The sequence below is a fragment of the Haliotis rubra genome, unplaced genomic scaffold (genome assembly GCF_003918875.1).
Source record: "Haliotis rubra isolate DU_JTF1 unplaced genomic scaffold, ASM391887v1 Scf1059, whole genome shotgun sequence".
Taxonomy (NCBI): Eukaryota; Metazoa; Mollusca; class Gastropoda; order Lepetellida; family Haliotidae; genus Haliotis; species Haliotis rubra.
In genome coordinates this window covers 218,669-234,144 of record NW_025764958.1, presented here as the reverse complement: position 1 = coordinate 234,144, position 15,476 = coordinate 218,669, and the positions used below count along the sequence as shown (strand labels likewise).

The 15,476-nt window shown below is 40.2% G+C and overlaps 1 protein-coding gene across 1 annotated transcript; it reads left to right on the top strand.

Moving 5' to 3' along the window:
- Nucleotides 1–1,141: 1,141 nt before the first annotated feature.
- LOC124277265 (glutamate receptor ionotropic, kainate 2-like) lies at nt 1,142–15,028 on the top strand. The gene is made up of 13 exons (XM_046712918.1): nt 1,142–1,813; nt 2,237–2,377; nt 2,708–2,995; nt 3,359–3,540; nt 3,985–4,158; nt 4,478–4,567; nt 7,541–7,726; nt 8,940–9,040; nt 9,170–9,257; nt 10,073–10,397; nt 10,694–10,911; nt 12,562–12,830; nt 14,443–15,028. Exons 1-13 carry the CDS (start codon nt 1,735–1,737, stop codon nt 14,765–14,767), a joined length of 2,466 nt encoding a protein of 821 aa, XP_046568874.1. The 5' UTR covers nt 1,142–1,734; the 3' UTR covers nt 14,768–15,028.
- Nucleotides 15,029–15,476: the final 448 nt, after the last annotated feature.

Genomic DNA, 15,476 nt, shown 5'->3' with positions numbered 1-15,476 from the left:
AATTGAAATAACAGTGATTAGCATACATTACTTGAATCTCAATCTTAGCGTTCACATCAAAACATGACCACATGAAGGGTAGAGAAGCAGAACGACCTAAGTCAGTTTTCGTAGGTTTTCAGGAGAGACGAAACACTAGTATCTTGAAAACTACAGGGGAAATGCCCTTGTATTCTTTGTTAGACTTGCGTGGTGGGATAAAATGCATCATGCTTTACTTTGAGGCAAGACTGATTATTGAAATTTCCGTTTTCTTGCAGAATGACCTAAGTCAGGGATATTCTTCGTGGCAGAACGACCTAAGTCACTAAAATTGAGGAGCAAAACAACCTAAGTCATTATGTATAAAATCATTTCAAGAAATAACGCAATAAGTGTGACAAAGATACAAAACAAGATATATGTATCCATTGCACATGCTTCTGGTGAAAACTGTTCTGAAAGTGGACTTTATTGAGCGATGGTCTGAGAAATAAACAGGTGCTAATAAATCAATATTTAAGTTATTATTCCACTGTTTACTAACATCCAAACAATATGGCAGCTCCCTGTAAATAATAGCTTTTGTGCCAGACAATCACTTGAACAATATTTGAAACAACGATACATGCCATTAAGGTACGATGACATACCCTCAACCAGGTCACCGTGCGTGTACATATACACATGAAAACAATTAGCCATGCCTACGTTTAGTCCTAAACCCTAGACGATTTACACACAGATAATGGCGTCGTTCATTATATCTAAACATGATCAACCTAGACCGCTTCCAACAATCAAGCAAATCAGTTTTCCAATAGACTTTCACTCACCCTGAAGTAAAGGAAGATCAATGTTTTGAACATGCATTTAATTTCAATTTCGCCCCCGTAATAACGATATGTGTGACGAGCATGGCACCTAACAATTGACTCCCATCAATAAACACAAAGCGTATTTCCCAAGGGCATTTATGTGTACTTGAAGACAATATATTTCTGCTGATTGAAATATTCATCGTCCCTCATCAAGCCAAAGCACATATCATGTATTCTTTAGAAATGATTGGGGAATATCTCCACGAAGGGGGAAATCAATTTTTTTTATTGAACACACTTAATTATCATCTGAAGTAGGTCCAAGTGTCAACAGCGCCTTGGCCATTAGGCTGCGTGATCTACACAGCTTGACTGACCTGTTTTACGACCTGAGCACAAGGGACACGGTACTAATGTCAAAGCTAGCATAATTCACTTCTTTGTCTTAACTTGAATGCTACATTTGGCACGTAATCACGTCATGCTTTATACGTGTGAGGTAAGTGGGATATGGACACGATGCCATAATGGTCGCTGCACCTGCCAACAGAGAATGTCAAGGGATTAAGAATATCAACCTGAAAATATCACGCAGACGCTCATCCGATTGAGATTGCAAAATACGATCAGCTATGAGCTTGGCTTCTGTGGATTACACCTAGGCAACCACGTCGGCTTTGATGTTTGTCAACTGGGTGCGTGGTCAGGAACTGAATACCAATATGGTGTCAGTCTGTAGCTGAGATGTACACTGTATCATGTGCTACAGCCAACAGACACTAATGGATAGTACTCAGTGTTTCGTAACAGGAGCTGTTTGAAGTCCGGGTATTGACACATACTACTGCCAGAGGATACAGGCCGAATTCCTGTTTTAGTTGATCGAAGTTATCAGATTTTGACCAGACAAACAGCGTTGGAAACAGATGCATTTATGATGTCTGTGATTTACAACTTCAGTGTGGTAATTTTCATGATGTACACTTCTTCGCACGTTTGGATGCTGTCTCTTGGTGAGTTAATTACTTAAATATGCTTCTATAACATAAAAAATATTTTTAATTCAATTCTCAATTGATAAAGTGCATTTATTACTGAAAACAACGTAATGACATGTGCATCAAGTACTATTGTACACACGCACCAATGAAAACAAAGATTTAAATCTTCGACAAAAATACGACACGCTGCAAATACGCTAACATATTTTATTCTGTAAAAATGCATTTTTCACAATGTCATTAATAGAATGTACTAAATGATTATCCATGTGAAGATATGAAACAATGATATGATGATTATGACAGTTGTAAATCAAGTAACACAGACCCTTATGAATGACAGAAACTGGTCCATTAATTTTGTGTATTCCCATGTTTAGTGTGCGAAGCTTCTACTAGCTTCAAGTATGCAATCAGAACGCTTTTTCTTACCAGATATTTTGCTGAACATCAAAGAGTATGACAAGTGCCCCCAACCTGTGGTCTGCCACAAAAACGTTTCAGTCAACAATAATCTGTTAAATGCGACAATTTGGCTGGTTTCTGTTGATGAGGAATTTCCTGATGTGAAAACAGGTAATATTTGTTACGTCCTTAGAACATTACTCAGTTACCATTTTACATGTTTACCTAGTGGTAATCAGTTCGTTCTTGTTTGCGTTCTATGTCTTCATGTATTTACCAACGTTCCTTTTTAGATCAAACAAAAGTGACAAAGTGACAGTAGTGTAAAGAAACCGTGACATATGAAGTTTCCATCTGTTTTTCCTGTTTTTTATGGGTTTTACAAAACAGTTCCAATAGGTTTTATACCATTAGTTTAAAGGCGATGACTAAGTTTATACCAGTTATATTGGAATATTAGTAAGTAGTTCATTGACAGCAATACAGTGTTTTGAGTTTCAGTGAGATCGGTACATGGGGATGTCATGATCATGGCATCACTCTCTCCCTGTCAGCGTCATTTCAGTCCCTCCTCCCACGACATCACCGTCTGCCCCTTAGTCTGCTCCACGTTCTTATCCAGCCAGTCAATATATATTCAGTCAGTGTTCAACGTCACAAATACAGAGCAAACCATCTTTAATGCCCTCGTCAGTCATGATTCCTTGGACGATGTCATGACAGGCATTACCTCAATACTATGGCATGTGAAGTGGAAGACGGTCGTTGTTATAACTTCTGCGTATGGAGGTAGGATGAATAAAACTCATTATTCGGAATCCTAATTCCAATAATTGAGGAGCACAATATTGAATATTCTTGTAACAACAGTCATGTAAAAAGTCAATACATATATAGTATTCAGACACAACAGTGCATATAATACTAAAAGTATTATTAAAAATTCCTTTGAACAAAACTCTTTGTGCTGAGGCGATCGTAATCGACATACTTATGCCCCTATTGAAGGAGGCTCTGTTGCTTAGGTCCGAAATTCTCTGACGCCCAACATATTTAATCTCGCAACTGAATATCATCAGCAAATCAGTTTTTAACAAATAAGAAAAAGACATCTAAAAGTTTTATGATGCTTACAAAGGATGGTGTTTACAGTTTTCACTGCACTATCTGGGGGCAGATTGGCTTCGATCAAGTTACTGCTGTATATGATAGATGATCCCAACAATCCACTTGAAAGTATTGACCTCGCCAGCATTTACCAGCTGCTTCCGGTGAAAGACCTTAACCTTCTTGTGATGTGTCCATCCGACTGTATACAGAAACTCCTCAACCAGGTAGTGTCTCTTAACTTCCCAGATAATCCATGTGAGCTTCGCCTATAATAACAGCTACATTGATTTCATGTTTTGCAACACTACACTGCCTTCACAGTTTCTTATATGATAGCACCCGGACGGAATTGTATGACACTTTCTAAAGGGAAGATAAACAACAATAAACATAGACATTCATAGATGCACAGCTATTTGTAAGGGGTATTTACGTGTTCCTTTTCATTCCAATTTGTAAATAAAATAAATAAGGTCATGTGGTAATTGTATACACGTCGTATAAGCATTTCGATAATATTTTCTATTCTATATAAGACCGCCGCCATATATCTAGAATAGTGCTAAGTGCGGCGTTAAAGAACAACCATCCAAAAAACTATTCTACTTGAAAACATGGAAATATTAGTACAAAATGGGCTGTTTAATATCATAGCTATTTATTGTTAGGGTCGATTTTTGGAATCGAACATGTCAGTGGCGAAGGCAAGTGGAGGCCCTCAATGGTTGATGGTTCCTTCTACCGGAAGTGTCATGGACCTTGCACACAGCGTCGAGCCATTCAAAACTGAAAAGCTTGTTTTCTTGGAATTCATGCCGTGTTCGAGGTCTTACTTACCACTGGTAAGTAACTGTTAGGTCTAGTTCATTTTTATACAGGAAAGAACTAAACGTCAGGGCACACAAAACTCTACAAAACTGCAAAGAAATAACCTTGCTAAATTTTTATTAGTGGAAATTAGTCAGATCAAATGAAAATTGCTTGTATCCATGGATGATTACAGCGTGGACATTTCTTTTCCATTCTCTGTGGAAAAACCCCAAAACACTAATTCCGAACATCTGATCTTCCTATGTGACTTCATTGGAATCAATAGTCTTGTAAATTAAATACATTTACTATGTCGTTTTCAATAATGTGTTAGCTCCTGTAATATTGCAGAACATTGACGTTATTACGCAGCATTCCACAAGCTCAGAGCGAACAAATATGACAGACCAGGCTGCTGAAATAACAGAATCGTTACAGAAGGTATGTGTTTTCAACATCTAAAACTACAGAATAACTTACAGTGGGACCGGGTGGCCTAATTATGTAACAAACGTGGTGAACAAAGATATACCTACATATCTGTCTTCAGAGGTTCTGGACAATTTGTCAAAAATGAAAGCAAAAATGTCATTTGAAGTTTACCGAGAAAACAATATGTAAAATGCACGACTTTCTCATTGATACCATCTTTGTGAAATTTGGGGGTAAAACATTTCGCCAAGAAGTAGCCATTTCCATAGGCACCAACTGTGCTTCCATCCTTGCGGATCTGTTTCTTTATGCATATGAACCAGAATTTCTGCTTGGGTTGGCAAAATCAAAACAAGGTAATTTGGCAAAGAAGTTTAGCTTCCGGTACATCGATGATTTAATATCGTTCAATAACTAACTAATCAAATAGCCAATTGCCTTCCATTGTTTTACCCATCTGAACTTGAGAGTATAGAGACAAGTGAGACCGCCTCAACTGTTTCATATTTAGATATATGCATTAAGATTCACAAAAGAGTGACAAAAAATTAACCACAAAACTGTATGACAAAAGGGATGATTTCAAATTTCCAATAGTCAACTTCCCTTTCATGTCGAGCAATATTCCAACAGCTCCAGTCTTTGGTGTTTACATTTCACAACTTTTGAGGTCGAATCGAGCTTGCTCTCTTTATCAGTATTTCAAAGAGCGTCATTCCACTCTTGCTCAAAAATTGTTTGATCACGAACTGATGTTCGCTGCAATTACCTATTTCCATACGTTCACCAATTATTTCAAATGAACAAATAACTAGACTTAGCGTATGTTTATGACGGGTGCCACCGCTGGGGCAGGATACGCTCACCTTTTCGCGAACACGTATTTCATAGTGATTCATAAACACATGCTCTGTCATCGTATTGCATAGTGACAATCACTGGATTGTCTGGTTCAGAGCCGTTGTTTACAAAAATCCCATCATACAGCTGTACAACCGCTGAAACAAATATGTGCTCATAATAGGCACAATTGTACAATCGACTCTGCTTTTGACAGAGATTTTTTAGGAATGTGGAACGGGTTTTGTCGCTTCTTTTTGGACGAAGTGATTAAAACCGGTTGACATTCAACCTATAGACCATATGTACACAACTGCCAAGAAGTCCATTGCCTTGACACGCACGGGCCACGCATGGCGCGACCCGTGTAAATCTCGTTGGTCACTCGTGTGGAACTCGACCGCCACGCGTGACACCCGCAGTAACACCACGTGTGTGGTTCGTTGCTGTTTTGTGGACATGGAACTTTAAACTTGCAAAAATGGTACACGCATGCATTTGTTGTGTACTAAAGTCAATGACTGTAGATACATATATACCTAAGTGGTTGTTTTTAATTATACCAATAGCACCGAAATGGGAAGTTTTATGGGATCAAATAAATCAAGTGTTGTATTTTTACAATATATTATTTGTCAGTTGACAGAAATAGTCACATGGCATGATTGATTATGAAGGTGTAAAACATGGAAATGGGGTCCACATCAGTCTCAGTCATGTCATCGTACAGAAATTAGAAGTAAACAAACGCTTATACTGGTGCGATACTTTATCAAAATCAAACTAGAACCATTTCCGAACCACGGCTTCCGATGAGCTTCCCCAGCTCCTTTTGTAGGTTTGATGCCCTTCTTTAAATTGAGGAACGGCATGTATGGTGGGAACTGGGAGGGCGGCATGTATAGTGGGAATAAAAGCAGCAATGAGAGTGTATCTGTTTTCAGGGACTCAACCACTGTTCTGCTCGGTGGGATTGGGCCTTATATCGTAGGCACTTTTGAACAGTGTTTATCAGAGATATTTATGATATTCCTTGAGTTATGCAAATTGAATATCTCTCTAAGTAATGACCATGTTGTCAATGGAAATGAAATCAACACAGCTTGACCATTGTCATCATGGCCACCACCATAGATTCATTTGCTGCCTATAATCAAAGTTAGACAAAGGCTGGTTGGCCACTGAAGCATGACAATGTGGATGAGGTGCGGGATACTGCAGGCTGACCACACATCTGTCGTAAATGCGACACGTGACAGTCTGATCAGACCCTTAGGGATAAATTGAGAATGCTTTGTGTTAGTCGGGACTTGACCCTGAGACAGCGACTAGGCAGGTTGGCTGACAATCGCCTCCGACATGCCGCCTAGTCAGTGTTGTAACTTCATGTATGTATACATATTGAGTCCAGAATAAAGTGTTGTGGACCCACTGATGGACTTCTGTATTTGAAGACACAGTTATCCCTCCAAACAGCCCGGGATACTTAGTTGGATCGTACATGCATGAAAGTCTAGAGACCGAGCACTAACTACGACTGGCAAACATTGTGTTTGTAGTCTGGTGAACACAGTTCAACGGGCTCTCATTAGCTCAGGCTTCGCATGTCACAGTTTTCTTTAAACTTACTATTTACTTTCTGTGTGTCAAATTCAAGTGTAAACGTGTTCCGTGTAACACGTGTGTTCGACGGGTTGCATACGCGATGCACAAACCAGTGTGCAATTTGAGTGCAGCCCGTCTTAAATCCGTCTCACATCCGTGTTACATGCATGTCAAACGCGTTCGCAATGAACTTCTACTACTAGGCAGTAGTGAAAGTCTGTTCCAAGTTAGATTGAAGCATAATAGTTGCAGGCAGCACCATAGAACTTACTACGTAATATCCAAACTATTAGCAGTTAAAGACTACGGTATATAACGTCAATGCAAAAGAATACTCAGTCTTAACTATCCTCGGGAACATACTCAGTTTGGACTAAAGGAAACATATGTTGTTCAATGTATATGAATAAATCACTGAAAATCAGTGAAGACACCAGGTGTTGGCGAAACCGGTTCTGTCCGCTAACACGGTTGTAATGTCTGTGTTGAGTGCAAAACCCATTTCGTAGTTGAAATGGACACCATCTGTTATTTCAGAGTGTAATCGACGGTGAATACCCCGTTCAAGCTAAACTAAAAGTTCTTGGCAGAGGCCATTCTGGAACAAATGTTGAAACTGTTGGCTACATTGGGAGAGATGACTCTGTGCAGGTCAAGCATCCGCTCTATCATGCCAACTATGATGGATTTCACAACCGAACGTTAATTGTCGGGACTCTGGAGGTATTTAAACTGCACTTCAATTTTCTTTTGATTTGTTCCGTGGTGTTTAGAGTAGAAAGTGTGCACAAAAGTATTGATTTTCCTTTATAGGCTTCATACAGAATAACATTCTGTATGTCTGTTTAATGTTTTGATTTATTTACTTGTGCATTTATTAATAATTTTCAGAGCGTTGTTTCTTCTTTTAACCATGGGTACTTGGTCGTAGACTGGAGAGAAACTGACTAAAAAAACACTATAAATCAAACACCACGCTGTGCGTTTGAACTCAAATTCAAATTAATTAAAATCTACAGTTAGCAAAGATGTAAACACCGAAACGCATCATCATTTTACACAATTAAACTTTTGCGAAAACATTGAGTGATGCGGCATGGACCTAGTCGGATGTTTAAATAGGTTGCCCATTATAATTCCGGAAATCGCGATACAAGCCTTTCATAAAATGTCGCTGTATTTTCTTCAACAAAAACATTATTGGGATCAACACGCTTCACTCGTACATATGACGAGCATAGAAAATGTGTTGCACAACTACTTCTTTGTGTGCCAACACGAAATGTGTATCCTCAAAAAGATGATTCAGCAGGCTCTACAAGGTTTAATTTCACACTGAAACATCTTTTAAGACATCGTATTGTTCAATGTGACACAGAAAATATGACACAGAAAACAGCCTGTTGTAAAAGAGCTCCAAATTCCAATCCCTCTCATTAGAAACATTTCTTTCTAATCCAGATTTCAAACTTAGATTCTTTGCAGCGAGTTTTATTAATGAGACACTATTTTAAAGATTGAATATGTCATTAAAGTACTGTCGGAAAACTGGGCAATTTATGTAGTTAACATGTGAAACTGTGGAATATCTGTTAAACTTAGTTCGGCCTAACTACACTTTTCTACAGTGGTTGGGAGACTTTAGGACTAAGGACTTTAGAAGAGAAGAGATTACTGCAGAAATGAGCAATGCGGGTTTTATAAAGTCAAAAGCGACTTATTGTGGAACAGACTATGACTTTATGCAAGTTAGTGTGCGATGATATTTTATTTCGACATGTAGTATTTGCACTTGTGTAAAATTTAGGGATACAGCGTAACAGCCTAAAACAGTTATTTTTCTATTTCCCACAGTACTTTAGTCAGATGATCGGCAGCATGAAAATGAAACAGTCCAAACAATGTACTTCATTACAACCTTCTTGCATTCACACAGTGGCCGCCATTTGTGATCAGGAAAGTGGAGAACGGTTCTGTGAAGTTTGACGGTCTTTGCATCCAGCTTTTGCAGGAACTGGCGAAACAGCTCAATTTCAGGTTTCAGTGTTTATTATTCTATGTCTGGATGTTTGTACTATAACGAGGTTGTAAATTGGTTTCCACCATGCCAGATGAAACCAAGCTTTTACTATTAACTGTTTGACTGAACTACCTTGTGTTTGTTAGCTACACCCTGGTGGAGCCCGAAGACAGAGAGTGGAGTCGGGTACTGAACGGCAGTTGGACGGGGCTGGTGAAGTTACTTACTGATGGGGTATGTTACAGTCATAATGCACAGTTACAGTAATGATATGTCCTGTGTGCTGGCATAATTTCTGAGCATCCAGAAACAGAAACTTGCATTGGATATTTTTGATAGAGATACAAGACGGCGATTGGTGTGATGTGATGTCCAACGTGATTGGTCTGTATTTTTATCATCTGCACCAATTTGATCTGGAAAACGATTTGAAAGTGGGCGTTGAATGAATGTTCCAGACGAGTAACATTAGTCATATTAACTGCATAATAAATAAAGTGAAAGCGTATGTCATAAAACGTTTAAAATGGTGAGTGAGTTATTATTTAATGTCACATCGGCAATATTGCAGCTTACGTGACGAGAACATATTTGATTTTGAAGTGGAATATATGTATATTATTAAAACCTGTCGACGAAGGACAGTAAAACAACTAGAATATCACAATTAGAATTAAAACTAGCGTGGAAAGTTTCAAACTAATAGCACTATTGGGACAATGCAATATAAAAACAGGCTATAGATCGCCAACAACAGAAGGTAGATCACCATACAGTACCTTTGCTACCTGCATGGACCCTAGTTGGATCGTTTAAAATGTCATTAGATGAGTTCATATATTACTTTGAAAGGTAATGAAATGGGCAAAAGCTGTGTCTGTGTCAGCTGCATAACAAGCTGACTGGTCCACATGACAGGCAGACAATCAAAGTCATATTTGAACGACGTTCCAGGAGTGTGAATTTGCTGGAACATAGTCCCCCTTTAATGTGCGCACATACACCTTCCATAGTAAGTCAGGAGAAATGTAACTGTTTCTTACTTCCAGGAAGTTGATTTGGTGGTGGCACCGATGTCTGTGAGTCACAGCAGAGCGGCCGCCATCGATTTCACAGTGCCATTCTTCTACGCCCATTCAGCTCTTATTCTAAGCAAACAAGATCCCAACAGCAACAAATGGCTGACCCTTCTCTCCCTGTTCCGTTACGAGGTTCTCATTTGTATCCTCGTCTCACTCATCTTCTCCACTGTCTTGATCTTCGTCATAGAAGAAGTGACACCAGTTCGTTCGTGGACAGATGACAGACCCACGGATATGCAGACCCGATATGGAGATATACTCTGGTATCATTTTGGAGCTCTTATGGCGAACGGTAAACCAACATTGCTCAATACAGAAAGCTCTCCACGAAAGAGTATATTTACACACATTTGGTAAAGTTTTATCACTTTTCTTTTAACATCGACGGTATCAAATGTTTTGATTTTGTGGAACAAAGGTCTGACCGCTCCATGAAAGACGCCTCTACAGAGCAGTTATATACTACACATATTATAACAGGCGACTGCATGGATTACAGCTTCTTTAATTGTACTGTCGGTGTGGTGCATATACTGTCACTTATATATACATGTAGATCGGTGTGCAACCTTTTCGCTACTATTCCAGGAGGAGCATACCTTCCCAACACGGAGTCCGGACGCACGGTGCTCAGCTGTTGGTGGCTGTTCACGGTGATAATGGCGGCCACCTACAGTGGTAACCTCATAGCGTTCCTCACCGACGGACGAGAGAAACCGCCCTTCTCCAGCTTGGCTGAGATGGCGCAGCAGGACACATACAGCTGGGGCTTTGTGGGAGGCGCATTTCTAGTCACTCTCTTTCAGGTCAGTACATGAACACGAAGTCTGAGTAAAGTGTAAGCACAAACAAGCTTTTCTTGGTTTCGAGCCAATAGAAACTACACACATAAAAAACCCAAGAACAACAACAAGAAAAACGCATAGGTGATATAGAGAATACTGGACTGGCTGCGGCAAAAACAGTGCAATACAAATATACTATTTCTTTCCAAACTGTCATCTTTGTGTGATTGTAAACCGCTTCAGCGCCAAAACGCGGCATTTTTTTCTCACTTTTTCATATGTTTTAGAAGTGTTTGAAGATATATTCGCAAAAACGTAACCAAGAAAACATGCAAAGCAAAATGCACGTGCAAGTAAGCAAAAAGGCATGCAGTATCGCTCACTATAATAAGACGAACATTCTGTTTAATTTTGTCATTCGTTTTTGACGAGAAGAAAGGAAATCATCATCCCACTACTGAGTGCCGCCAATCGAAACATCGCCATAGGCTGCCTTGAAGCTGGGGAGTCGTAGTCTGCAGTGGCCCGACATTTCAACGTTCATCAGAGCACCATATCTCGCCTTTGAGATCGTTTCCTGCAGACCAATTCCCCCCAAGATCACCCGAGAAGCGACTGTCCAAGAACTACCCAGGACCAGGTTGCTGACTTGCGTCATCGTCTTGCCACAGCCGTGGAGATTGCAAAACACATCCCTAGTTTGAGAAGAATTTCCGGCCAAACTATCAGGAATCGACTGTGTGAGGCGGGGATTCGACCAAAAAGGCCAGTTGTCACCCCTGTTTTGAGAGACTACCAAAGCGCAATTGCTTGCAGTGGTGTCGTAGAGCCCGGAACTGGAACCTTAGAATCTGGAGTCGAGTCTGGTTCAGTGATGAATCACGATTTCTTCTTCAGAGATGAAAGACAGCGTGTTTACAGTCGGAGAAACGAACGTTTTGCCCCTAATTGCATTCGACAGGGCAGACATTGTCAGTGGAGACATTGTCATGGTGTGATATCCATCACACAAAGATCTGATTTAGTGATGGATCAGGGGAATTTGACAGCAAATCGGTACATCAACGAAGTCCTTGCACGTCACTTGCACAAAGTCCTTGCACGTTATGGACCGACAGAGGGAGTTGTTCCAGCATGACAACGCTACTTCAGATACAGCACGCGTCACGTTCGGCTACCTTGCCAATGCGATGAACACAACACGCCTCAGACACTTCCACAACTGGCCATCGCATTGCAGGAAGAGCGACTTCGCCGAGACGGTGCCGAGCAGTAATTGCCGCCAATGGTGGCCATGCAAAGTGCTGACTTTGACGCCATCTTGTGGACTCAAGTCAACAGAAACACAACAATAAAGGCTGCTGTTGTGTTGGCGAACTCTTAGTCTATAGGCATTAATTGCTCTTAATTTTTTCTGAAAATGCCTTATGCGTTCTTCTGAAAATGCATTATGCGGGGTTTTTGGAAGAGTGTATCCATCTAAATCTTGGATAAACAGAGACAGGCCATACCAAACAAAGTGGCTCCTCTTTAAAGTTGCTTCCATAAGTTAACATTCTGGAGTTCGGGTAACTGATGCATTCCTTGGTTGCGTGAACTACTGGTACACTAAGAATGGCAACACTGCTCGTACTGAGTATGTTCAATGATGTAAGGAATGTATGTTTTCAGGAATCCAACATCTCCGCCTATCAGATAATATGGCATCGTGTGGAGGAAATGACGGCAAACCATCCTGATTGGTTGAGTCACGATGGCAACGAGCACCTGCGCCGGGCGGCAGAGAGCAAATATGTCTATATTGCAGAAGGGGCTACTTTTGAGATGTGGGACGACCCTCGGAGGTGTCATTTACAGGCGATAACCGACAACTTCGCTTTCGGCAAATATGCAGTTGGTTTACCCAAACACAGTATATACACACAGCTCTTCTCAAAACAGTGAGTATAGTATATTTGGAGTCCTAATGTTTGATATTGTCATCGTATCATCAGTTTGCGGACGCTAAAGAAACATGTGGAGCTTTCTCGGCCCAACCGAAGGGCACCCGTCATTAACAAGTGCATAGGAGTGTCAACTGTTCACCGAAACAAAACACACACAAAATATGGAACAAGCAAATTAGGGACTTGCATTGGACATCATTTATCACTGATACACCATATTTGGAAATTTGGTCCTTCAGATATCTACCTTAAAACCATATTTTGAATGTTTTGCTGTGGCCTTGAGTATTATGCCCTTTTGTGTCTTTAAAAAGAGCATCTTCGACGGTGCATCAAACGTCTTGAAATGTAATGTGATTTGTTGGTATAGTGCTTGACAAAAAATTTGTCGTGGAGCCAGTTGATCTATTTCTGAATCTTTGTACATAAAGTTTAATATGAGGCTAGGTGGGTAAATTGGGGGGAAGGGAATTGGCTATTTACGGTTTTGAGAATCCACATGGTACTAATTCCACACGGCTCAAATAGTGTCTGTGAATATGAAGAAAGTCCTTCCTTGGCAACAACACACCTCTCTATGTATGGATTTTCATGGAGCTTTGGAATCCAGTACAAAGGAGGAAGGGACTTGTCTTCAGGTGTTGGAATCAACCAAAACTTGGTTCGAACTGGTGAATTTTTGGTGGAGGTGTCTTGTTCAGTTAACATACTTTCCTTATATGTGGCCTATATGTATGTGTCACCACCAAGCTTAAGGTATTTGATCAAACGATTAATGAGCTGATGCTTGCTGGTAATTGTAATGTTATTTGATGCCTTGTCAGTGGGAACTGTTGCAAACATTTCATGCAGGACAGGGGCGGCGGCGTAGTCAAGCAGTTAAAGCGTTCGCCCGTCACGCCGAAGAACTGGGTTTGATTCCCCACATGGGTACAATGTGTGAATCTCATTTCTGGTGTCCCCCCGACGCGATATTGCTGGAATATTGCCAAAGGCGGCCTAAAACCATAATCACTCACTCACTCATACAGGACAGCCAGACTTCGATGGCAACTGGATTGGACAGAATGGATCTATTCTAGTTCCGTTTCTTCTTTTCCAGTTCACACATCACACACTTTTCTAACTGACTGAAAGACGTTTAACAGGTTTCTCTCTCACTTTCCTCAATGTTTCGACAGCATCCATAATCATGTCTAAACACTGTAGTCCAATTTGGTAGGAGGTTGTTGATAACAACTTTATCTAAAATCAAGCCTTTCACATAAGAATTGACACTGTCCATGTCGCTGAAGGCTGAAGGCTGAAACCACAATCCAGACACATATTTTATCTGTAAAGGTGTGTGTGAGAGAGAGAGAGAGGAGGGGAGAGGGGGGTAGTGCAGTGAAACTTGTTTTGCTTAAATATTGTTAATGATCTAATGCTTATCAAGTCGAGACTTGGACTTGTAATGGTGTTCAAGATGTGCTGAACCAACTGTGACATGATATATAGGCATGACACCATGGTCACTGAACGAGCTGCTTTCTTACATTACATTCTGCTAAATTTTAAATCGGTCGAGAGGTGGGATAGAGTGTATACTTTCTATTCACTTTTGCAGAATATTGAAAGTGTACGAGAGCGGCCTTGTGCATATGTGGTGGAATCGGTGGAAACCTAAACATCAGTGTATGTCACCCAGCAGAAAATCGAAGAGGATCGACATTCTAGCCTTGCAAAGCGCCTTCTATATTGCAGGGATTGGTGTGGCTATATCACTCATGGTACTTGTGATTGAAACCATTCATAATCGGCGAAGTAAACAAAGACTGCCGAGACAGTCTGACAGTGTTGAAGAAGATGATGAAGAGGAAGAAGAAGAGTCAGTTTGCCCTGATACCTCATCCCAGGATCTCCCGAACACAGATATAGTTGCCACCACCTGACGTATGACAGAGTTGCACCAGAAAGACCTTATCACAGCTTAACCATATGGAAACAAATCTTGACAGCATCGGCAGAAATGCAGATGCTTCAAGCATGACACAGTTACTGTTCTTTTACCATGTGCACCTTTAGGGCGAGATAGGTTAAATGGTCATGAAATCAGGAGGTTTGTTCTGTGATTAGTATGTGCTATGTACTTTAAACACTTAGAAATACGGAAGCTGTAGGTCACGCTTAGATCTATGTAGTTTATATGTCTGCTTGCCCCCAGATGAGTAAGAGAAGAAAACATCTCAGAAGAATGAAGAAGAAAACGAAAACAGATCTAAAGACAAATAAATGATTTCCATTCATTGTGTCTTATGATTTCTTCACTTTTAGATCAGTTAGTAAAAGTCTTTAAATACATTGATGGACAAGTCGCTTTGCTTCGAAAACAATTTTTAATAAATGTGGACATGTCCTTTATGGGTGTGCAAGTGTAAGAAAATTCTGGGCGTGTGGGAAATGGGATACACGTGTAAACGATTTGGACAAACCAAATGAAGGTCATAAATCATTCGCGTCTCATATATTATGTACTGGTTTCTCAAGGCTGATATCATGTTGACTGAGATCAAATATATACATTATTGACTGAGTGAGAACTCTTCTTTATCAATTTCGATCCTTTCGTTGTGGTATGTTTGAGGACATTTCAACTAACAC